Source organism: Mesocricetus auratus, unplaced genomic scaffold (genome assembly GCF_017639785.1).
Source record: "Mesocricetus auratus isolate SY011 unplaced genomic scaffold, BCM_Maur_2.0 Super-Scaffold_100031, whole genome shotgun sequence".
Lineage (NCBI taxonomy): Eukaryota > Metazoa > Chordata > Mammalia > Rodentia > Cricetidae > Mesocricetus > Mesocricetus auratus.
Window position 1 is genome coordinate 15,847,517 of NW_024429212.1, and position 25,227 is coordinate 15,872,743.

The following is a 25,227-nucleotide window of genomic DNA, read 5'->3' on the forward strand; positions in this document are numbered from 1 at the left end:
CTATAGACCAATGAGTTAGTCTATATATTTGAAATTTCACTCATTTCCTTTTCTAATAAAGCACCCTTTTCCAAAGTAGCACTACCATAATCTTTTTCATGTTTTTTAACCAAAAATTTAACCAAAATATTCCTTCAACGGAAAGAAACTTGGTCTACCAGCACTAAGGGAAGCACCCACTATGCTGCAGTACAACACAATTGTAAAATCCAAAGGCCAAGCAAACGTGTTCATATTCATTAGTCTTCTAACAGTCACACCATTCCATAATATGGGCTTCAGAGAGCAGAGGCTTGTCTGGGTTAATGACCTCACACAACAGGTATGTACTGCCCCTTTGGTCTAAAGGAGCTGTTCTGTACTGTCTTCCCTAGGCAACAGACCCCCAGAAACTGTTCTGTACACATCACTGCAGCGCTGGCAGGGGCTGCCACAGGTCTTCCCTCTCGATGGTGCTGTCAAACATCAGCCTCCCATACTATAGCAGCCGGTTTCCACAGGTCATTTAGCACACACGTGTGCGTGCATGCATGCGCCGCACCTGTGCATTTTGCTTTGGTTCTCAACTTACATTCAGACCAAAAAATGAGGCGACTCTGTGCTGCTGGGCACCCGCCGCAAATGCAGCAGCTCAAACAGAAAAAGGCTCACAAGGCCCCTGCACAGAACCCACCTCACAAAGTACGACTCAGCTGTGTTTAAGTAAGTCACAAGTGTCCTCTTACCTGAGTGCATAGTCAAGTCCATTTTTTGTGGTTGATAAATCAACGGACTGTCTTCGTTTAATGGAAGAACACATTTCTGAACAAATCTCTTTCTTGCTGTCTGGTTATGGATCTTCTGAGGAGAAAGAGCAGAATTCCTTTCTTCCCCCATCCTTTTGTTTTTAAGAAGTTCTATCAGTGTAAGAGACTGGCTCTTTTTTCCACTGGGCAGTTCAGGTTTTGTTTCGTCACATTCATTCAGGAAACTCAGGCCTTCTTCCTCTGATGCAGACACTGACAGGGCCTCTGTCTTTAGACCATTATGGTATTCATCAAGAGGTAAAACATTCTGAGACAGGAAGTCATCACCTGGTGCGAGTTTCTGAGCTACAAATGGTCTGGGAATAATGCGACGACTGTTGAGTGCCTTTAAAATCTTTTCATACTTCTCTTCGTTCTGCATCATCTCATTGAGAACACAGATCGGAGACTTGTGAGCATCCCACTTGGTTTTCCCAAGTCTTTTCAGATGGCCTCTGACATGATTTGATAACCCAATCTTTGTGTCAAACCAACCACCACAGAGCTGACAAGCATGCTCAGAAGTAGTCTCGGCCTTCTCCACAGCTAAAAAAAGATTGTTAAGAGTGGTGTCAGACTGTTTCACAAATCCCCATCAATGAGTTAACTCTGAAACATGAAGGACCAAATTCAAACACAATTTTCAACTCCTCTGAATCTGAGCAGACTTATTAGGCCCCAACTACCTCCACGAGACTTACCTTTTCTAACTCGTTTCACAGGCGTCCCTGTGCCAGCTCTTTTGAAATGCTGCATTTTGTCGCTTGTGGCTATTTGTTCTGGTGACACAACGTGACGGGCTTCATAGCTTAATCCTGCTCTATGAAGATGTCCTCGGACGTGATTTGACAGCCCAACACCTGTTTCAAACGTTGCTGGGCAGTAAGGACATGACTTCTTCTCAAGGGACAGGTCAGTCCAGTGAAAAACAGAGCTGTGCTTTGACAGAGGCGTTTCTGCATTTTCCAAATTCTGAGGATCATGTATCTCCTGTAAAAAACTGTTAGTGCCACCATCTTCGTAATACTCAAAGTAGAAGCCATCATTCTGATTGTAACTAAGGGCAGCACTGTCTCCAGGACCCTGGCTTTCCATCTTGCTTTTAAATAGGGGCAGTAAGTTTACATGGTCTTGACTAAGGCCACTGTAGGCTTCTTCGTCCATGGTCTGTGTAGTGTAGTCACCTAACTCATCGTTATCCCAGGAGTTGTCATCTTCTGTCTCATAACTATCTTTCTTTTCAGAAGAGTTAAGCTTCTGCAAAACAACAACAGTCATTTTATGCAGAAAATCAGGATAGCCATCCAAGTCTTCTCCACCAGAACTTTCCTTCTTGGAAGCCTTAACTACTCTTTTTACAGCTACACGCTTGTGATCTGGCCTTTTGGTGTCTGGATTATGAAGGTCTGAAATAAGATTATTATGAGAATTATTTGATGATGAAAACAGATGTAAAGAGTTTAATGAATTAACTTCTTTTTTGAAAGGAAGTGGGTGTGATTCACCTGATTTTTTGATCATCCTGTAGTTTTCATACTTGTGTCTATATAAATAACTGCTATTTGCCTTGGCATTAGATTTTTCTTTTGCTGCTTGATGGAAATACTTTGGCTTTTGGTCAGTGCTGCTTTTAACCGTAATGTTTTTTTGAGGAGAGCTGTTTTGATTGCACGCATTTACACCAGACTGGGCAATACTTTTCCGGGCTTTTTGTATTCTATGTGGCCTCTTATGAAACTTTGAAAAATGACTTGATTGTGAGCTTGGTACAAATGTTCGTTTAACATCCTGTTTTAAAGCAGAGTTCTTTGGAAATGTGGCTGACTGTTGTTTAACTGTATCTACAGATTCCTCCAGGATGTCACCTTTTCTTTTGTCAAGTCCAAGAGGGTTACCAAACGAATCAACACATGATGGGGAATGTAAATACTCCATGTGCTTTTTCAAAACACTTCTGGCTGAAGTAGTAAAGGGACACATTTTACATAAGTACGTAGCTGATTTTTTGGATGACCCTGTAACAGAGTCTTTCGTCAAAGTCTTTTTTTGTGTTTTCCTCTGAGCTGCATCTGAACTGACGACAGGACATTTCACGGCTGCTCCATGGGCAATGCCTCGGTGGCATTCCAACTCATTTTCTGTCACTGCCATGAAGTTACACTCTTCACAGCAATAGTACCTTTTGTCTTTCTCATGGGTTTTAGCGTGTTGGACAAATGTCTTAGGGCAGTTGGTACCAAAAACACACTGAGGGCACTGCAACCGCGCACTCCTTCCTTCATCCTGGAGCTCTTTCAACTCGCGGATCTCTTCCATCAGTTTCTGCCTTCTTTCCTGGTGGATGATCATGTGTTTCAGCAGTGAGTTGCGATCTCGAAACGTCCGTCCACACTCTCTGCAAGCATACGGTCTTGGGACGTTAAGGTGACGAAAGTGACTGTTCCCATCTAAATGATACATCATGTGTCTGTGGAGGTGTTTTTTCTCCCTAAAATTCACATTGCACTTCGTACAGGGGTAGAAGGATGGCTCTTCAGTACTGAAAGTAGCGGGTGACTCAGAATCACTCTCTTCACATTTCTTTTTTAAGGTATTTGAAATAAAAGTGCGCGTATGAACAGGTGAATTGTCGTCTCCACATTTATCTGCGTTACACACTAGATGCTGAGAAGTGTCCACAGACCCCACGTCTCCATCAGTAGACTCGGGTTTCAGCTCTGATAATGTGTACTTCTGTGTGTCTACTGTCTGCACCTCCTCGTTCTGCCCTAGAAAGTCAACTTCTAGCACTTTTGATTTATTGGGTACACGATTAGAATCACTAAAACAATCCTCTGTGTAACGCGTTATTTTGCTTACATCCATTTTTCGCTTTCTCTTTTTTTCTAGACCCACTACTTTAGAATGAACAGGTTTATCCACTGTTTCTTCGTTAGTCATAAGAAACTGAATGAACTCTTTTTGAGGATCCCAGTTTGTATCATTTTCTGACCTAAATTCATCGGTACCTGAGGAGACGCCTGCTAACGTACTGGCGGCACAGTTATCTTTCGCCAATACACCCTCACTACCCTCGCCCACCTCTACTTGGTTTAGTAAAGTGCTCTCTGACTTCACACTACTCCCTACTGAATTCGGAACATCACAACCAACTAAAGCAGAGGTAGGTAGTTTTTTAATGGAATGGGCTGTATTCTTAGTATGTGCTACATCTGATAACAAAAACAGAACTTGGTGTTGGCTTGCTTTTTGTGGTGCAGACAGCTGAACATCAGCTGCTGCCTTCAAAGTTGAACACGATTCTGTTGCTGGCTGAGCCACAGGCTGTCCAGTGGTTAATGAAACACTACCTTCATTCATATTCGAAGTCTTTGTTAAGGCGCGTGAAACTGGCCCATTAACAACAGCTCCTGCAGGCAACGTAAAGTTTTCACTAGGAACAGCAGGCGTGCCGGCAGGTACAAACAAAGCAGACTGGCCTCCACTTAAGGCTTTTTCTGATTTACCCTCTGACAATTCTTCAGACAGAGTCAATGAACTGTTTTTCTGAAATGGTGTCTGACAGTCTTTTGGTTCATGAACTCCATCGTCTTTTTCCAAGATAAAACTTCTGTCATCTTGGATCTCTTCTGTAGCACCAGAGGCATCGGTGTCTGTCTTCAAATCACCCATGTTGTTGGCAAGATCATCTAACACATTCCAGAGTCTAGAAAACGGAAAACAAAAACTTAGATTTGCATGAATGCATGCTACTGGGATGTATGGAGAGTTGGAAGTACTCATTTTCATTGACTTATCTTTATATTGAAGACACTAATAATTTTCTAGGAGTCAGAAAACATTTCAAACAAAACTGAACCACATTAAAAAATGAAAGCAAAACTGCTGTCTGAGTTTTCTGGAAACTCTGTATGCCACACACACACACACACACACACACACACACACACACACACACACACACACACACACACACACACACACACACACACACACACACACACTTCCTAGGGAAAGGCAGCACACAAACCATAAATGAATACATTGCACACTGAAAGTTTAAAACATCATGCATAAAGTTATAATAAAAAGAATTCTCTGGCTTGAACAGACTTACTTTATACAATACAACTGGAATTATCAACTATTATAAAGAACTGTTTGTCACCTGAAAGTTCATTCCTGGAGGAAAGTAACAAATATTACATAGGAAATAACTTTATTTGCATCAAATATATTATTTGCATTCAACATAAATGGCTTACCTATGTATAAAATAGTAATTTTTGCTTCTAAAATATTTAAAACTGAAGCCGGGCGTTGGTGGCGCACGCCTTTAATCCCAGCACTCGGGAGGCAGAGGCAGGCGGATCTCTGTGAGTTCGAGGCCAGCCTGGTCTACAGAGTGAGTTCCAGGACAGTCTCCAAAACAATACAGAGAAACCCTGTCTCGAAAAACCAAAAAAAAAAAAAATTAAAACTGTTTTGCTCTCAAGACAGTATTCTATCAAAATTCTACCAACTATAGAACTGCTTATTCATATGGTTCTAGTCATTCTTTACTCAACTTATCACTAATTCTAAGTTACTAATGTTAAAATTAATCAAGCTTTATGATGAAATTTTATACAGTGAGATCTCAAATTCTAGGCATTCCCTAAAAGCAATTATACCATTTATAATCTGACAGAAGTGCAAAGGCTTAAAACTTTTTTACAATGAGATATCATGTCATAAATACTTAGTTTATTTCATATGTAATGTAGGTTAACATGGCAAAGTGCTTTGATCATATATTGAATCATGTAAGAGGCAGAACAGACTTTTCAGAGAAAGGAGCGTGGCTGTGAGGCAGTTAACATGGCTGTGATTGCCCCCACCTCACAGGGCACTCTTCCACAGGGCTCTGAGAAGCAGACACACTGTGTCGGAACTGCTTGTCCTTAACTCTTAAAGGCAGGGACACAACCTGGTCACCATCATGTTTCATAGAACCACATGGCAAAGACGCTAGGCAGTGTTTGTTGAATAAAGGACTAAGTGTTGAATAAGTAAAAATTTTATTGCAAAATCAAAACCGAAAGAAAAATGGCTGTTTTTCTACGAAACCTAGACATACAATTCAAATACAAGTCCTACCATGGTTCTGGACTCGAGTGGGCAACTACAGAAGAGCCTGTTGTGACCGCAGCAGGCGGAAGGAAGCGAGCTCACTCAGGCCCCCACACGAGCTAAGCACTTGCCGCATGCCAGGCACAGCTGCACAGTCGCGACACAGCAAAGAGACAGACTTGGTTTCTGATTTGCAGACAGGAACAAATCCTTCCCATTACCTCTGCAATATTTTAAAACTCGACAGTGAACAATATAGCAGGGCTCTAAAATTCAACTCAGAAATTAGGATATTTTAAGTAACTTGCAGTTGGAGTATTTTATGCTTTATAAAACATTAACTCTAGCACAAGAATAAAAGATTTGTAATAACTGCCTCATTTCATAGCTTACAAAACACATTATTCTTTCAACGAAGTGCTTAATAAATGCATCAAAGATTACTAACAAATATAAAAGATCTTTCTTTGGCATTATTTATACCAACAGTCATTATTCCTTCTCTCACACATTTCAGAATTCTGCTTTGAAACTGGCAAACTTCCACCGTAATAAAAATAGACTTCCAATAAGATCGTATTCAATGACATCACCCCAAAACGGTGTTAATGCAGCACCCAGCAGGGGTCTACACCACACACACAGAAGTTAAGAGTGGGCAGCCATAAACATGTGTGCGGAGAGAGCACAAATGTCAGAAGAAAAGAGGGGCTGACTGGGTCCAGGAAAAAGTGAAATGCCCAGTATTAACAACAGCCTCATAAATCTGTGGTGAATAGCAGTTTAACTAGCCTGAAAGACACTTTCTGTTTCTATATATTATAATCACACAAGTAGACAAATATATGCTCAGTCGATTTGAAGCCTGTATTAGCTTTTCTCAACAGGAAGCCACGTCGCTAACGAAGTGGTAAATTCAGTGTTAATGAGTGGCTTCACTGTTACCACCTCAGAGGTAAAGCCTTCCATGTTCTGTGTTCCACCCATCTGTTCTGGTGTTAGAGGTTCAAGGATGGAACAGACGCTCCCCATTTAAAGCACCTTCACTGGTAACCCCTGAACAGCAGGTGACACACTATGAGAATATCGTGTCGTTTTGGAGGCTGCGTCCTTGTTACCAGGATTGCTTAAGAAGATCTTCTAACTTCACATTTGGAAGATACATATGAAGAATATATGTGCACAACATAACTGATCCACAACATATCTACTAAAACAAGAAAATCTGAATTATACTGCTAGAACATAAAATCAAGTTCTTGGTTCATGACATCTACATAATGAAATGTGGCTTAGCTAGCCACAAACAGTTGTATTTAAGATCAACTAACATTTTTCTGGGTTTAATCTTCATAATATATTCTGACTATAAAATGCTTTTATATTTTATACAATTTTATTTTATAAAAAAGTATTTTACACAATTTTCAGGACACCATGAAAAACAACACATCATTATATTCTATTGCACTGAAGCTTTGACATCTCTTTCCTTGGATTCAGAGAGGACTGTGTTCAGTCAGGTAACAAAGCATTTGACCTATAAACTAACTTTCCAAACAGTTGTTCACTGCCCTTTTATGGACAAATACATACAGTACCAGTTTGTTACTGTAACAAAGAAACATATTTGGAGATAAGCATTGTTTATTACATTTAAGGAAACGAATCAGTGATAGAGATGGCTCAGTGGATAAGAGCATGGACTGTTCTTCCAGAGGACCTGGGTTCAAGTCCCAGCATCCACATGGTAGCTCACTGGAGTCACTCCAGTTCCAGGGGATCTGACATCTTCACACAGAAAAACATGCAAGCAAAAATCAACACACATAAAATAAAAACAAATGAATCGTTAAAAATAGAAATAAAGGAAGCTAATGTTTAAAGCATATTATAATGGTATCATGTTTAAAAGATTTCATTATTTAAGAGAACTTGAATTTGATGAATTCAAAGTACTCCTTAGGATTCTTTAAGATAACGTTTTGATAGCACTACTAGAATCCTTCTGTAATCACAGGATCTTCCTCTTAACTGAATTTAAACAATTCATAAACTTTTTTAAAAGCTGCAAATGGGGTTTAAAATCTCCATGAAGCATAATGAGCTCTCCAGCTGTAACTGCCTGGAGTTATCCTGTGAGCGTTCCAAGTACAGGGGTCAGATCTGTCTTCACGATGACAGGTCATCACTGATGCGCCTCCAGCTAGTCTTACTGTCTCAGAAATCTCAAACATCACTATTTTTGCAAACTATCAGCACTTGCTATAACACCCTCAGTACACTACATCTTGAGGTTACTACAGAAGAAATGAGGTGATAATTGCATATTAACATAATTATTCTGTAACCCCTCCGAGCAAGCTTCCTAGGTCACTCAGTAATTCAGATTAGATACAACCTTCCTGTCATCAAATCTATGCTGTCCACTTTCTGTTCATGAATAATTCTTTTTTGATAAAAATTAGCTTAATTTCATTCTTTTATGTACATTATTAATTGTATTTATTGCAAGTAGGTTAACATTTTGTGGGTACTTATTACATAATGCCAACCTTTGTCATACAGTATTATTTCACATAAAATGTAGTGTAATTTTGTCCTCATTCTAAGTTACTTCATTAGTGATTACATTACATGGCTATAAATAAATTATAATGTTGCCCACTAGCTGAGTTCTAGCCAGGTTTTCAAAAACCCTATATTCATTTACATTAGCCTTAGAATACATGACAACTTCAACTAGTAATATATGAGCCTGGGTCAACAAGAGAAAACCATTCACAAACTGTCATCTCAACTGCAAAATAAATCCCAATTAACTACATTTACATCACTATAGTATTTAAGTCTGTAAGTGCTCTACAAAATGCAACAACATACAAACCCAATCAATTCTCACCCAGAGCCTACTAGAAGAAAAGTATAACACATATGTTACACACATATTTTACAAAGTATATTACACATCATCCAGGTAGTACATTAACATGGGTGGGTGCTACACTGAATGGAAATACTATCAAAAAATAAATGACACTTATACAAAAACAGAAGCTAACACAAACAACCATGTCAAGTATGTTCCACCGTAGTCTCTGGTTTATAATCTACAATCTACTGAAAGCTTGTCAGAGAGAGCAGAACACATAGCATGTTCAAACTATATGGATGGAAAAAGCCAGCAACAGGAACTTCTTGACACAGAAGATGGTTGTCTCACACAGAGGCCAACTAAGATGGCCCCACAGGGAACTACTTGTCAGGAACCCTGAAGAACAGAGCCTGAGGTTGAAGGTCAAGGAAGACAGCTTCCAAGGTCCTTTTTTACATGCATGATACATGTTAATTTAATTACATCACCAACCTACAACACTATTTGAAACTAGGATTGAAATTTAACTACTGGACTCTAAACACTCCCTAAGTTCACCATTACTGGGAATGATCTTTTAATAACTTGTTGACACAATGACCCTGGGCAATGAGTGACTAGCCCACAGAACTACACAGCTGCCCCTTACCAAATGACAGAGAGAGAGAGAGAGAGAGAGAGACAGACAGACACAGAGAGAGAGAGAGAGAGAGAGAGAGAGAGAGAGAGAGAGAGAGAGAGAGAGAGAGAGAGAGAGAGAGAGAGAGAGAGAGCGCACTGCAAATGGTGAGGTGTGTGGGCACAGGCCTGAAACAGAGCAAGCAATGCAGAGAGGTAACCGATCAGTGCGTGTCTGTCCATGCGCTGCACCTCGCACAGCACACATGTGCAGGTCTCCAGGTGACTCACAGGCCATTTCTCTCCCCTCCGTGTGGGCCTGGGGGATGGACCTCAGCTCTCTTAGCTGATAGCAAACGAGCCATCTCACCAGCTCTCCTCTCTACCTTTGACATCTTCTAACCCTACTATGTCCTGGTCTTAGAATTAAAACTCAGAAATGAGAAATTCATCAGCGCTACATGTTAATATTTGAGGAAATGCTTATCTGGGTAAGCAAATCTGACCAAGAACAAGTTAGGGTGCTCATAGGTCCCAGGAGTGAATCTACTTTTATTATTTTGCTAAACAGACATAGTATCGAACTGTCCTCTAAAACATATCTCTATAACCATGCATTGCAGCAGCTCTCTGAGTGGATGGCGTAACAGAGAAACTCAACTGTCTGTGAATACTTGGCCACAGACAGACCACCTGTGTCATCACCACCACCCCATCCTGCCAGGAGTCAGGGAGAGAGTGCCGCACTCATGACCTCTCAGCAGCTGCCTACAAAGGACCTGTCCACGATAAGCTAGTCAGCATCTAAGCTGACGGTGTTGACCGACGATGGCTTCTGTGAGGAGGAGGAGGAGGTCAGTTTCCTTTAAGCAGGTGGCCCCTGGTAGGCCCATCATTGTAAAGGAATGGCCTCACACTCTTGGAAATATGGGCAGCACAAACCTGACTCATGGAATACATTCCAGAGTCCAGAAATCACTCAATCGCCAGACTATCTGGCACTCAGAAGGTAGAGGCAGGTGGATCTCTGTGAGTCCAAGACCAACCTAATCTACATAGTGAGTTTCAGGCCAATGGGATATATGGTGAGATCCTGTCTCTAAAAACAAGAACAAACAAACAAACAAACAAAAAAAAAAACAAGGAAAAATAAGACCAATTTGTAAAGCTCCCAGAAGATGGTATTAAATGGGTTCTTAACTTTGTCATCAAAAACACTTGGTGGGGGCATGGGGAGAAACAACATGGACTTTATCAAAACAAAGACCTATGCAGGGCATGGTTGCACCCACCTTTAACCCCAGCACTTGGGAGGCAGAAGCAGGCAGATTCCTGAGAGTCTGAGGTCAGCCTGGTCTACAGAGCAAGTTCCAAAATAACCAGGGAGGCCTACAGAAAGGAAACCCTGTCTTGAAAAATGAAAGATTGGGCCGGGCGTTGGTGGCGCACGCCTTTAATCCCAGCACTTGGGAGGCAGAGGCAGGCGGATCTCTGTGAGTTCGAGGCCAGCCTGGTCTACAAGAGCTAGTTCCAGGACAGTCTCCAAAGCCACAGAGAAACCCTGTCTCGAAAAACCAAAAAAAAGAAAAAAGAAAAATGAAAGATTGGATGATTGGATGGATGGATGGATGGATGGATGGATGGATGGATGGATGGATGGATGGATGGATGGACAAATGAATGCCTGTGTATCAAGGGGCATTATTCAAATGTATTAGATAAATGCTAAATATTCAAGATATATGAATAGGTCACCAAGAAACACAACTAACAGACTTGGTTAAATTGTCCCTTTAAAAAGATCTACAAATAGCTACCAACGCAATGAAAAATGTTTCCCTTTATGGTTACTAAGGAAATAAAATCAAAGCCTCAAACAAACAAGATCCTTAGCTTTAACAGGTCAAAGGTGGCATCAGAGACTCTCGAACACTGATGATAAGAAAGCAACGTGCCCATCTGCAAGTCTGGCAACTCTGAAAGGCCTAAATGGAACCATATTCAACACCTAAATAATACACTCAGTAAAAATGAAAACTTATATTCAGAGGAGATATGGTGCCTGCACCTGGAGCATAACATATTAGGCAAATGCTACACCGCTGAACCGCACACTGCCCCAGTCTCTCGTCTTTACACAAAGTTACCCAGGGTGGCCCTCAGCTCAACTGGCAGTCCAGGCACGCCTTTAATCCCAGCACTGGGGAGGCAGAGGCAGGCAGATCTCTGTGAGTTCGAGACCAGTCTGGCCTACAGAGCAAGTTCCAGGACAGCCTCCAAAGCCACAGAGAAACCCTGCCTTGAAAAAAAAAACAAAAACAAAAACAAACAAACAAAAAAGACACAATCCTCCTGCTTTAGCTTCCAACAACAACAAAAGACACAATCCTCCTGCTTTAGCTTCCAACAACAACAAAAGACACAATCCTCCTGCTTTAGCTTCCAAAGTAGCCGAGTACTGCAGGCCTGTACCTGGCTCACAGAGAAACTGACATTGAAACATTTAAACAACCCAACTGGCCTGCAAGGGATGAGTCGATGATGTGCCACAGTCACACAACGGACGCTATTCGACCTCAGAGAGACAAACGCAAGCTGCAATGGATCAACATGCCAAAGTAACCAATCACAACAGGACAGTGACTCTGACTTTATAAAACATTCAGAATGGGTTAAGTTTACCCAGAGACAGAAGTAGACAAGTCAAGTAATGGCGGAAGGCAAGAGTAACAAATGTTCATATAATAGGTGTACGTTTTGCAGGGTGATCAAACAATTACACACAAGCTGATAATTTCCCAACAATGTGAGTAAACCGCACATCAAAGAACCATACACTAAAATGGTTAATTATACATTATGTAAATTTCATTTCATTTCATTTTTTTTTTTTTTTTTTTTTTTTTTTGGTTTTTCGAGACAGGGTTTCTCTGTGGCTTTGGAGGCTGGCCTGAAACTCACTTGGTAGTCCAGGCTGGTCTCGAACTCACAGAGATCCGTCTGCCTCTGCCTCCCGAGTGCTGGGATTAAAAGCGTGCGCCACCAATGCCCGGCTTTTCATTTCAATTTTTAAAGAAAGGAGCAGTCATAAAATGTGATGCATTCTGTCAATAGCCAATGCGGAAGAAACTTTTACTTCCTAGATCTCTCCAAAACCACCCAGCCAAACTGGGTTCTCTGTAATGTCAAATAATGTCTGCCTGTCTGTCTGACTCCTCCCAACCCCCTCTCTCAACAGAAACAGATGCCGGCCGGACAAAGGACTAATATCCTAGTTAAAATAAATGCCAGAACTGACTGAGGGTAGAGCTCAGTGGCCTGGTGTTCAGGAGACCCGGGGGTGCAATCGCCAGCACAGAGAAAAGATAAAGAAACGTGGAGTTGGGGTAAAGGAGAAAAGAAATATAGCCAGAAAAGAAAATGTAATTATTTCTCAGTTCTACACTAAAGGGTGTTCTTCAAAATAGGAAATGACTACACAGAGAATTGAAGATACAGGACAAAAATTTAGAAAGTAATTTGAAATTGCTAAATATAAGGGTGGCTTGAGTGTGTTTGCCCTCAGCGCAGGAGTCAGAAACTTGATCCCTCAGACAGCAGCAGTGGAAGGCAGGTGTGAAGAGGACGACTGGATGAGCGGCACCATCTCCAAGTTACCTTGGGGGCAGAGAAGTCTGAGGACGGTCAGGCTGGTGTGATACCGAATTACACTCTAAGAAAGGCCCAACAGAAGGAAGCAACCTGAGTTTTGGCATTCCTAATCTCTGTTGCAAAACAGATCACTATTCATTATAAATGAACCAACCTTCGATATTCTGTTACATCAGCACAAAACTGACTACAACAACGGGTTACTAAAGAGAAAAAGACACAAATAGTCATGTTTCATTGGTGACTAATATATTGAGTTAAAACAGGACTGTAACAGATAAACTGAGCAGAGGGAGAGGGGACACATGGGATTTAAACTACCTTAGATCTCTTGCATTCTCTAAGAAGATTCAAATAATTAAATTAAAACCTTACAGACAAGAATGCAGTTGTAACCCTCAAGCTAAGTTTCAAAAGTGTGCTCTAAGGAGCACTGGGGATCCCCGAGCTCTGCAGAGTCCTCGAAATTAAAGCAATTTTCATACTAACACCTTCCTTGCCTTTCCCACTCATTCTCTCCTAAGTGTACAGGGGAATTTTCCAAAGGCTGTATGACTCGTGATTCCCCCCCCCAAAAAAGAGGGGGGACAGGTATAAGGATATATAGGTCTTCAGTTAAAACTGCACCATTTATGCTAGCATGTTTTGAAATACTATCTTTAAAGAAAGAAGTATTTATATAGCTTCTGTTCACATCCAAATACAACAGCCATGATTTCAACTGCCTGGGGACATCCTGGCTGTCACACGTGATGAGCATGGTAGGGGCAGCTATGCCACTAAGTATTTTTCCAGGCACAGATTCCTTATGATACCTGGCCTAAAATGGCAACTGCACCAAGATGGAGAAACACTAATAAGCAAATCCAAGGTTGAAGGTTCTAAGAACAAGCCATCTGAGACTTATGACTTAATACTTATGAAGATACTGACTCTACCTCACAGCAATGAACACATTTCAAGTTCTATAAAACTGACAATGTAGCAAACATTTATGGAAGGACACAGAACAAAGAGGGTTACACTTCCTGTCTATAAAGACACAAGTGATGAGTCACAGGAATTACAGTGCTGTGGCACCAGGAAAAGAAGAAAGAGAAACAGGTCCACGTGTGTATGCATGATTACCTTATTTACGACAAAGTAACACATTATCAGTGGCAGTCTTTCCACACATATAAAATGTGTGTGTTTCAAATTTACATACATAGTGTGTAAAAATCAGTTCCAGCCAAATAACAAATCTGCTAGGACATTTCTCAACTGACTGTTGACAGCATCCTCGATGACTGCTCCATGTGCTGCAGGGGCTTGGCATTTCACCTCTTCTGGCTTCCCTGGGTATTTGTGCAGTGCACACACGCACGCACGCGCATCCACACACACTTATTTAAATGCACACAAAAAGAAGGTTTCATAAAGAGGCTAGCTAACTGGGCCAGTGACACACTCAGGCTCCCCAGGAGAACCAGAATGCACCGCGCTGTGAGGAAATGGGAACCACTATAGACAGCTGGTGCGAGCACGCACACACTTGGAAACAATTCTGGTGTCAGCTTCTAATTCCAGCCTATACACACCAACATGAACACTACGTGTGGAGCATGTTCACAACAGTATTACTTAGCCCCAAAGTCCTGCTGTAAAAGACAAACCATTCTAATAAGAACTACAAGTTAACCACGACTGCACCTGACACAATTCAGACCTCTCACACTTACTGTTGATTAAAGGAATCCAGAGGTAAAATACTACGCACAGGAAAGCTGTTAAGACAGGTCTAAAGAGGTACATTCTTTGAAGTCAGGGAGGCACTCTGAAGAGAAATGCGGGTGCTGCAGGCTGTGGAGTTCCCTTCCATCATACTTGGTCCCCTATGTATACATGCTGGTTGTGCAGCCTAGAAAACAGTACATTACAGACGCTTCACGGCAGCTGTTGGAAGTGCAAGCATCTCTGGAAACACAATCCATGTCTCACATTCCAACCACACCTTGTCTAAATACATACAAGATTTCAGAGACCATTGCTAGAGCCTTCAATATGCTGTAGGAAGACTTAAGAATAGTTAATTCTCTGTTTTCCAAATATGTTTACATTGATCACCTAAAAATAAGTGCTTCTTAGCTTTGTAAGAAAAAATAAAATGCTCACTTTGAAAAATGCTAATAAAAGACTTGAAAGCATTTTCTAATACAAAAATTACTTTTCCACATTTAGAGTAAGGAGAGGATTTAAGGCTGAATGACAAATAGTATCTACACTAATGGAGGTTTCTTACAAAAAAGAAAAAAATTGCATAACTTCCCTACCCACTAAACTAATTAAGTCTTGGGTCAGATTTTCTATTTTATGGAATTTTAGTAAAACCCTATTCTAGAATAATTATCTTGTTTATAAACAAGAACCAAAAACAGCATCAAGCTTCTTATCTTTAGTTTCTCCCCTGAATGTAATCATGGATAACAGTGTACAGTTAACATAACAATCTAATTCATTTTAAGCCATGTAGTGCCACCAAGTGGCAACAATTATTTTTTCCTAAAATACCTTAAGTAATTGAAAGTTAGACAACAAAATTTTATCAGAATGGGGGAAGAGAATCAACCTTACTGATTCTCAATCAATCAATCAATCAATCAATCACTCCATCAATCAATTCTAGGCAAATATACCTACCTAGTATATGTACCTTTAATGGAAAAGAAAGAAATCTGGACAGCCACTCAGATTTGAATGGAACCCGCTAGTCCTTTGCTTTGATTCTTTGAGAGACAAGATCTCATACAGAGTGCTGAGATGGCAGACGTGAACCACCAAGGCAGCTCTCTTCCAACTGTTCTCTCCTTTCTCATTTTTCATCCTCTCTCTAGGCATCATCTCAACTGAATTAGCTGTGTGGGTCCCTTTCATCGCTCAGTTAGGCTCCAACAGTGCTCCGTGATCCAAGTCACTGGTCCCCTCACATTCCCAACGTTTCTCCTGCACACAGTTTACTTGCTCTGGTGTCCTCTACTCTCTTTGGCTCTTACACAAATCTAGTTATCTTTAACTCATAATGTCCCTTAGATCAGCTCAAGGCTGGCTACCACAAACACCTTCTTAAATCTACTGTTGAGCTCCTCTGTAACATGCTCATGCACAGCAGTGTCTCTTACTGCTGTCCTTCAAAGGTCTAACTGATGATGGCTACCGAGTACTCTCTAACTTACCTATGAAATCTGAGAAAAATCTCTCCAAAGGACACACGCCAGTCTGCTGTGTTAAACAGCATAAATGAACATACAAAATAAAGTAAGCTAAGGACAAATAAACAGTAAGGGCCTATAATCTGTCAGGAATTAAAGTTGTTTATTAATGTCAGATATGTTGAATGTTTCTAAGAAGCCTCTAGCTAAGTGTGCCCAAGCTCAAGCTCAATTGTATGCATACATCCATACAATGTACAAAGTCAGGGCTTTACTCGTGTCATAATCGGCCTCTAGCTTACAAATATATGACTTACTAAATTCATATAAATATGTATAAAATGAACCTGATATGCACTATAAACTTTGAAGGCTGTGTAATGTAAATACAACAGTATAAAATAAAGACAAAAGATTGTGATGAGGGGGAAAAAGTAATTTACTTTAAGCTCCCAAATTAAAAATATATTAACTGTCTAATTTCTCTTTAGATAAGAATATTCTCTAATATATTTCCATTTGGGGGATGAGTCTCTCATTTTAATATAACTTATGAGAAACAAGTAAACTTTAGACAGTGGTTCTATTATTAACCATTACTATACTTCTTGAAAAATTATTTAAATCTTTATAGTAATCATATTCTATCAGTTGTCTTATAAAATAACCCATCAATAGCCTTATGACTGCCTCTAGTTCAAATTCTACTTCTGAAGAATAGTGTAAGTTTTATCTTTTCTGTGTGTCAGTATCATAAGAAAGAAACTCAGGATGCACCGTGGAGCTAAGTGTATGCTAGGTCAAGGCCATGCTTACCATACTCAAGGCCCTGAGTCCAATCCCCACAGTGAATCCTCCAAAGCATTATCATGGACAGTATAAAGTAAGGTTGTACTACAGCTCTGCCTCAAATGGATGATTCTTCTAAACTCTATAAGTATACCTCCCAGATACTGACAAGTAGGTACATGTTTTATTGAACATAGTAAACCAAAAGTTACAAATCTGGTCACTGCATTACGTTTGTCATTACATTCTAAAGGTATAGTTAAACACATATTCATACAAAAATAAATGCTTTTTTTAAATCAATCTTTGACTGATAAGCATTCCCAAACAGTTAGGTCAGCACCACAATCATTCAGTTATACAGCAGAGTATCCTGTACATACTCATTCTTACCTGTGCCCGCCCCAAATTTACATGTTGAAACAATGATCTCTAATACCTCAATGAGACAGTATCTAGGAAACGCTGTGAACAACTGAAGCTAAAATAAATTGAAGGGCGGGCTCTAACCCAGCCTGATACATCTTTTTAAGAGCAGACTATCACACATATAAGGATCAAACACAGGAAAAGTCCAAAGGCAGAGTTAGACAGTGACTATCTTCAGTTGAGGCAACAGAACTCAGGAGGAAGTATACATACAAATATCTTGATCTCAGATTGCCTGTCTCCAGAAATGTGAGAACACAGATTTCTATTGCTGAGGCCATCATGTCTTATAAACAAGCAAACTTAAATATATCTTCAATCAAAGTTTGTATGTATGTATGTTCAGCTGTAATGTAAATACACTAGTGATTTCTCTTCCTTCCTTCCTTCCTTCCCTTTCTTTTTTCCCCTGAGGCAGGGTTTCTCAGTGTAGCCCTGGCTGTCCCAGAGCCGGGCTGCCTTGAACTCATAGATCCCCTGACTCTACCTCCTCGGTGCTGGGATTAAAGACAAGGAACGCCATCATGTCAGGCCCAATATATTAGTGATTTCTACTCTGAAAACACCAGACTGAAGTCACCTCTACTATCTTCATGCATTCCTACAAACCCAAACAGCAATGAAATAGATCCATGTCAACTTCCTTATTTGTAAGACTAGCTTAACTTTTAAATATCTGATTTTAAAAAAAAGCACAAACATTATTCTCCACATTAAGGTCTCAGGTAGCCCACACTGGCCTCAAGCTCCCAAGTGCTGAGATTATAGGTATATACACCATGCCCAACTCTTTCTATTTTTATAAATACACAGCCAGGATCATCGAGGTCAGCATCTCAGGCAAGGATGTTTGTACTTGAAGACCTTTTTAAAAGGTCCTGATACTTAGTCCTTCTCTGAAAAAATTTCAATCTAAATCACTCTCAAAATGGTGTGCGTATGCACAAGTGTTTGTGTGTAACTCCTATGACATCTGAAATCTAGTATCGTGTAGCTGGGATACACGTGAAGCACAACCAGTAATGGTCTATATGTAAGTATTTATCAGAGAATGCTCTTTTTTTTTTGAAACAGGGTTTCTCTGTGTAGCCCTTGCTGTCCTGGAACTCTCTGTAGACCAGGCTGGCCTAGAACTCACAGAGATCCTCCTGCCTCTGTCTCAAGTGCTGTCAAATGTATTTCCCTTAACAGTAAAGACAGACAGCACACCTGGCCTGGCTTCATTCTAAGGCCGTCTGTGAGCCTTCACTTCCCTAGGAGACTAGACCTGAAACAAGTTACCAGCAAAGGGATTTAGCGGCAGATTAAAATTATTATGTATCTTGACCAACTGAAATTAACTGTTGAAATTCAAGAGTGGTTTAACACAACAATTAATGTAACGCATCACACCAACTTACAAAGAGTATATGGCAATATTCAACATTTTTTTTGTTTTGTTTTGTTTTTTGAGACAGGTTTTCTCCTTATTGTTTTGGAGGCTGTCCTGGAACTCGCTCTGTAGACCAGGCTGGCCTCAAACTCACAGAGATCTGCCTGCCTCTGCCTCTCCAGTGCTGGGATTAAAGGCATGAGCCACCACCGCCCGTTCGTGAGAAACACACTCAACCACCAGAAATGAAAGTAATTTATGAAAACATCATAGCTAACTTCATACTCAACAATGACTAAGATTTTCCACAAAGACCAGGAACAGAGCAAACATGCCATTTGCCGCTTGGATTTTAGCTAGAGAGCAAAGAGTAGACCAGGAGAGCAGATGGGACAGGGACACTGAAAGGAAAAGCCAAGTCTGAAGTAAACTTATGTTTATTCATGATATAATCTTCCATGCAGAAAACCCGAAAACATACATACCTACAACTTGTTAAAATAAAAGAATTTAGCAAAACTCTACTACACACACACACACAAATCAATACACAACAACAAGCTGTTTCTATTAGAAACTAACCATGAGCAAACCAAAAAGGAAATTAACAAAACAGTTCTACTTCCTGTAGTATCCCAGAGACAAAACACTCAGGGAATAAACTTAACTAGCTTGCAGACTAGAAACTGCAAAAGAGTACTAAAAGAAATTAAAGACAAATAAATGATAACAGAAGTTATAAGACATATTATTAAGAAGCTGTATTAGTCAGGGTTCTCTAGAGGAACAGAACTGATAAATTAATATGTATGTGAGATTTTATTACAATGGCTTACAGGCTGCATGTGGTCCAACTAATCTAATAATGGCTGTCTACCAATGGAAAGTCTAAGAGCCATTGTTCAATCCATGAGGTTGGAATCCCAAAGAAGTAGACTGCAATGTCAGTGAATAAATGGACTTGCCAGAGAGCAAGAGGTTCACACAGGCTGCCAGGAGAGGGTGTGGTCCACACTAAAGGTGGGTTTTCCCACTTCAAATTATCTGGTTAAGAAAAATCCCTCACAGATTTACCTACCTGCTTGGGATTTAGTTAATTCTAGACGTAGTCAAGGTGACAACAATAATAACCATCACAGAAGTCAACATTATAAAAAAAAATCTACAGAGTTAATGCAATTCCCCCATCAGAATCCCAATGACCTTTTTTTTTTTTTGGTCAGAAGAGAAAAAAAATCCATCCTAAGATATATATAAAAAAATCTCAGTGGACACCAAACAACTGAAACAACATTAAAATGAACACGGTCAAATATACAAAAAACTAAAAATGGGGCTGAGGACACAGATCAGGTGCTGGATCAAAGCCCTGGTTGAATTATGAATATTGCATAAACCAAGCAGGATAAAACCAGGCTTTGAGAAGCAGGGTTGACCACAAGTTAAGGTGAACTTCAAGCCTGGCTCAATGAAGACTGTGACTCCAAATGTGAAAATGGGAAGATCACCCACGGCATCTGAGTAGTGTGAGAGGCAACACCACATGGTGCAGCCGTTACAGAACAATATGGTGGGTCTTCAGAGTACTGAAACCAGATTAAACACATAGCCCAAAAATATCTAGAATGATATTCCCAAAGACTAGAAAGCTGGGTCTCAAGAGAAATTTTAAACCCACATTCACTGGAACATCACTCACAAGTTACAGGCTGAGGAAGACGTGCACATACACACAACAGCCTTCAAAAAGTTTGTTAAACATCACAATATGATAATCCTTAAGTACAAAGTGAAATAAATCAGTTATAAACAGGCAAATATTTAATGATTTTATTTAAACAGTGTGGAAAACAATAACGGATCTGTGCTTTCTAAGTAACCCGGGGCGTGCAGAAGCCTTTGAGAGGGATGAGGATGACTGCATTGGTGTGACGTTTCTGTGTTGTTTTGCTTTCTGTTGACACAGAGCACCATGTAGCCCTGGCTGTCCTGTAACTCACAGATCCATCTGCGTCTGTCTCTCCATTTTAAAAACTTTATTTCACATCTATTTTACTGCTATGAAAGTGGTATAACAATCTCCATCCATTAGCTACAAAACAAAGACTAAAACAATGCCTGGTACTGAAAAATAAATGTTAAATGACATAGGCCTGGGTATCAGGAGGGTTTGTGAGTTAAGAGCCTATCTATCTGATCTATGTACCCAGTTTCAAGCCATCCAGGGTTACTTAGTGAGATGGTCTCAAAAATATAAAATTTTAAAAAAATCTAAGGGCTGAAGATACAATACAGCAGTTAAAAAAAATCTAAGGGCTGAAGATACAACACAGCAGTTAAGAGTCCTGGATGTTCTTGCAGAGGACAAAGATTTGTTTTTTAGCACCCACATGGTGGCTCACAACCATCCAGAACTCTTGCTCCCCTTAAGGGATCCCATGCCCTCTTCTGTGGGCACCAGGGATACACATGGTGTGCAGACACACAAACACACACACACACACACGTATAGGAAAAATACCCATACACATAAAATAAAATCTTTTAAAAATTAGCAAATCTAAGCTTACCATAGTCTTAATTTTAAATCAGAGAATCCAAACTATAAAAACCTTTGAAGCTGCAGAGGATGGTCTATAGGGTGTCAATATTTTGCATCTTTTCTCTTGCCATGTGTCTTGGTCACTGTTCTACTGCTGTGAAGAGACACCACAACCATGGCAACTCTGATAAAAGAAAGCATTTAACTGGGGCTTACTTACCAAGGATGGACTAAAGACAATCTAGCTACAATAACAAATTCCTATAACATTAAATTAACCAACTGATAATTAAAAACATTTTACAGACCAATAGTCAAGTGGTAGGGAGGCCCACTGTACTCAAGACTAGCTAGAAGCCCTACTGGATGTCAAACATCCACTCTATCGGTCTTCTCAAAAATACCTTGGTTCTAGCTTTGCAATCCAATCATCCACCTGGCCATATTCTGAACCTCATGACATTATCTATAAAAATGAAATAATTACAGATCAGAATGAAGACTTTCACCACATTATTCTTTGGGGAGTTCAAAATAAGTTTAAGCAATTAAAAAAAAACAGGAAACAATTCAAATAATAAATTCCTATGCTTTAGTACAATATAAACACACTGAGGAATGTTGAGTAAGTCAGGCATGATGGTGCATGCCTGTAACTCCAGCACACAGTCAGACGAGGCAGGAAGACAACACCAAGTCTGAGGCCACCTAGGCCACACAGTGAGACCTTATCTCAAAACCAAAGAAATAAAATGCCAATAAATTTGGCAACGTGAATACCCAGTTAAACGAAACCTTTACAAAATAACTTGTAAAATTCAAATTTTGGTGCAAGCCTCCCTCTGCCCAACCTTTTCCACCTCCAACCAATGAAAACAGTTCTTTTCTTCAGGGCCACGCTCGAGGAAGAATCTGAAAATGAGGGGTACCTAAAGAACCCCAAGAGAAAATCCAAGTCTAAAATCCAAAGATGTGCAAATCAAGGAGTTAGAGGTGTGCAAATCAGTGTCAACAAGAAGACCACACGCTTTGCATCCATAAAGAAACACAAGTTAATAGAGGTTACATGTTCAACAGCAAAACCAAAAAACCTTTTAGAAGAACAAACACTGGGGTGGCGTGCGTGTGTGTGTGTGTGTGTGTGTGTGTGTGTGTGTGTGTGTGTGTGTGTGTGTGTGTCTTACTCTGCAGTCAGCCTTTATTGCAGAAGCTGCAATGAGAGAAGAAACAAATTGATCCCAGTGAGGAAAACCTCTTCTTTGCTTTGGACTTGCTAGAAGGCAATCTAGTTTCAGGCATAAAACCCCCAGGTGACCATAACAGCCAACCTCAACTAGCCAAATTTCAGACATTAAGGGAAAAAAAACTTAAAATGCTTTATATTTTAAATCATTGAGGGTATGTGTGTGTATGTATTTCAGACATTAAGAAAATTTAAAATGTTTTATATTTTATAAATAAGTCGTGCGCGTGCGTGTGTGTGTGATATAAATGTTTACAATGATAAAACAAAAGGGACGATGGCAAGCTGCCTAAGCTACAGCAGTCAGAAGCATCCAGCTCTAGATTACACAGCTTCTGTCTCTTTCTCCATTGACACCCTCATGATGACCATGGACCAACCCTCTGAAACTGTGTGCCCCAAATTAAATGCTTTCTTTTATAAGTTGCCTTAATCAAGATGTCACTTCACAGCAATAGAATCAATGACTCAGACAACAACCTACTACATAAGGCCAGGCCTGTCTCCAAGTTTATGAAACAACCCAAGACACGATGACTGTTTCAGAAGGCTGAAACTAGTGTAAACATCACTGGTAATGCATGTGGGCACGGTTAAGTAATTATGTATCCTAATACAGAAAGCTTATATGTTCTTCTGCTACTGGTAGGGAACAGAAAAGGGACAAGAGTAGAGGGGACGTACTGGCAACTGAGAACAAAAGTTTACGAACAGAACATACAAACAATATGGTACATTCATACAAGAAAATATGACTCAATAAAAAATGGTATTCTCACAATATAAATAAAAAACACCAACATAAGACTTAAAAAATGGTACAAACCATATAATTCTATGTACAGCAAGTTCAAAAATTAAAACCAGACTAATGAAATTTAGCAAAGCTTACCTTAGCAGAACTTTTCTAGATAACAAAATGTTCTGTATCTTTATCTAGATGAGTGGTTCAATGTAAATTGCAATATAGTCATCAATTCAGTGCTTTAAAGTTCATGTACCACTCAAAGTTAATTATTGTATGACAAAAAAGAAAAGTACATATCCAAGTCCCAAGGAATTTCAAATAAGCCAGACCTGTATTCAAATAGGCACTGCATATTTAACTAGCAACTGGAATACTCTCAGGACCTTAGAGTCCAGTGCAAGTTTCTTCTCTACTTCAAGACACCCACAACTGACCAAGGTGTTGGTCTTTTTCACTCTGTATTTTAAAGCCATGTTTACTTACTGATACTGTGTTTTTATCAATTTAAAAAGCTTACAATTTGAAAAGCATTCTTTCACATATCAGACACAAAATAAAATTAACCTGGTTAAAAATCACCAATCTCTAGAAGACCAGTCAGAATGAGACATCAGAAAAGTCATTTATGGGACTGAGGAGACGTAGCAGTGAATCAGAGTGCTTCTGTGCAAGCATGAGGAATGAGTCCCTTTGGCAAGCTGGCCAGCAGACAAGGCCCATGGAGAGTCTCTCCTCAGTAAATAAATGAGGGACACCTGATGTCAACCCCTGGCCTCCACACACATGCAAACGTGTGACTAAATACACAGGCTCTGAACATCACGGTAACACACAGAAGACTTGGCTTACACTCTTTGTTAAAGGAAATAACGTTAAATCCACAGAAGAGAGCTATATTCTCTTTACTACAGAGAAAATAAAGCAGCCAACTCATCTTGCACTAGCCAGTGAGAGATCAGTAACAGAGGCTAAGCCAACACCAATCAGACTTTTAAACATGTTACGGTAACACTAGGAGCCTGTAAGCTTCAGCCTCAATACTAAAGAAAGAAAACCAACATTGCTTCCTGTTGTGGGATATTAGTTTAAGATGTACTACAGTTGTTTATGCTGTGGAACGTTTGTTGAACTCTGTGAAGCTGTGTTACGCTGCCTGCCTAAAACACCTGGTCTAATAAAGAGCTGAAAGGCCAATCCCTAGGAAGGAGAAAGGACAGGCAGGACTGGGGGAGGGGATAAATAGGAGAAGAAATGGAGAGAGAGAAGAGGAGGATGACACGGGCCAGCCACCCATAGAGCAAGAAGGAAAGAAAGATATATAGAACCAAGAAAGGTAAGAGGCCCAGGGGCAAAAAGTAGTTAAAGAAAAACAGGATAATTTAAGTTGGAAAAACTGGCTTTAGAAACAAGCCAACCTAAGGCCAGGCATTCATAAGTTAGAATAAGTCTCCAAGTGTTTATTTGGGAGCTGGGTGGTGGGCCCCCAAAGAGTAAAAAATAAAAAATACCAACTACAGTTTCACCATTTTATGGTTGCTTATTTACTCCTACTAAATAAATCAACTGAAACAAGTCAGTCAAAAAGTTAATACAGCATATTGCAAAATTCTAAAACTCCTTAATTCTAGATTCATAGGCATGCTTTCAAAATATAAATTATTTATTATTCCTAGTTTGACATTTGACATTTAATAAAGTGGTCTACTTACCTAAATTTTGGCTTATTAACATCTCGATGCAAGAATAATCTCATCCAAAATTAAATCAAGCCTAAAAGAATACATGTAAAAACCATCATTTAGTTTTTTGTTTCAAGTATGAAAAACTGTATAATATACTGTTTTAAGTTAAAACTATAAACTTATTTTCTTCACA

At 39.9% G+C, this 25,227-nt stretch overlaps 1 protein-coding gene across 8 annotated transcripts in view; it reads right to left on the reverse strand.

Moving 5' to 3' along the window:
- The window catches only part of Znf644 (zinc finger protein 644), a 60,755-nt gene that overhangs the window by 14,702 nt on the left and 20,826 nt on the right, over positions 1-25,227 (reverse strand). For 5 of the 8 annotated variants that reach the window (XM_040733626.1, XM_040733628.1, XM_040733630.1 and 2 more), the window contains 3 exons: positions 25,062-25,122; positions 1,487-4,491; positions 726-1,331 (listed from right to left, as the gene is read on the reverse strand). In XM_040733626.1, the coding sequence (XP_040589560.1) occupies positions 726-1,331; positions 1,487-4,491; positions 25,062-25,105 (3,655 nt within the window). In that variant the 5' untranslated portion in view covers positions 25,106-25,122. Of the gene's footprint in view, positions 1-725; positions 1,332-1,486; positions 4,492-21,389; positions 21,546-25,061; positions 25,123-25,227 lie in introns of those variants that run through there. The other 3 variants (XM_040733631.1, XM_021231394.2, XM_040733632.1) reach the window with 3 other exon arrangements.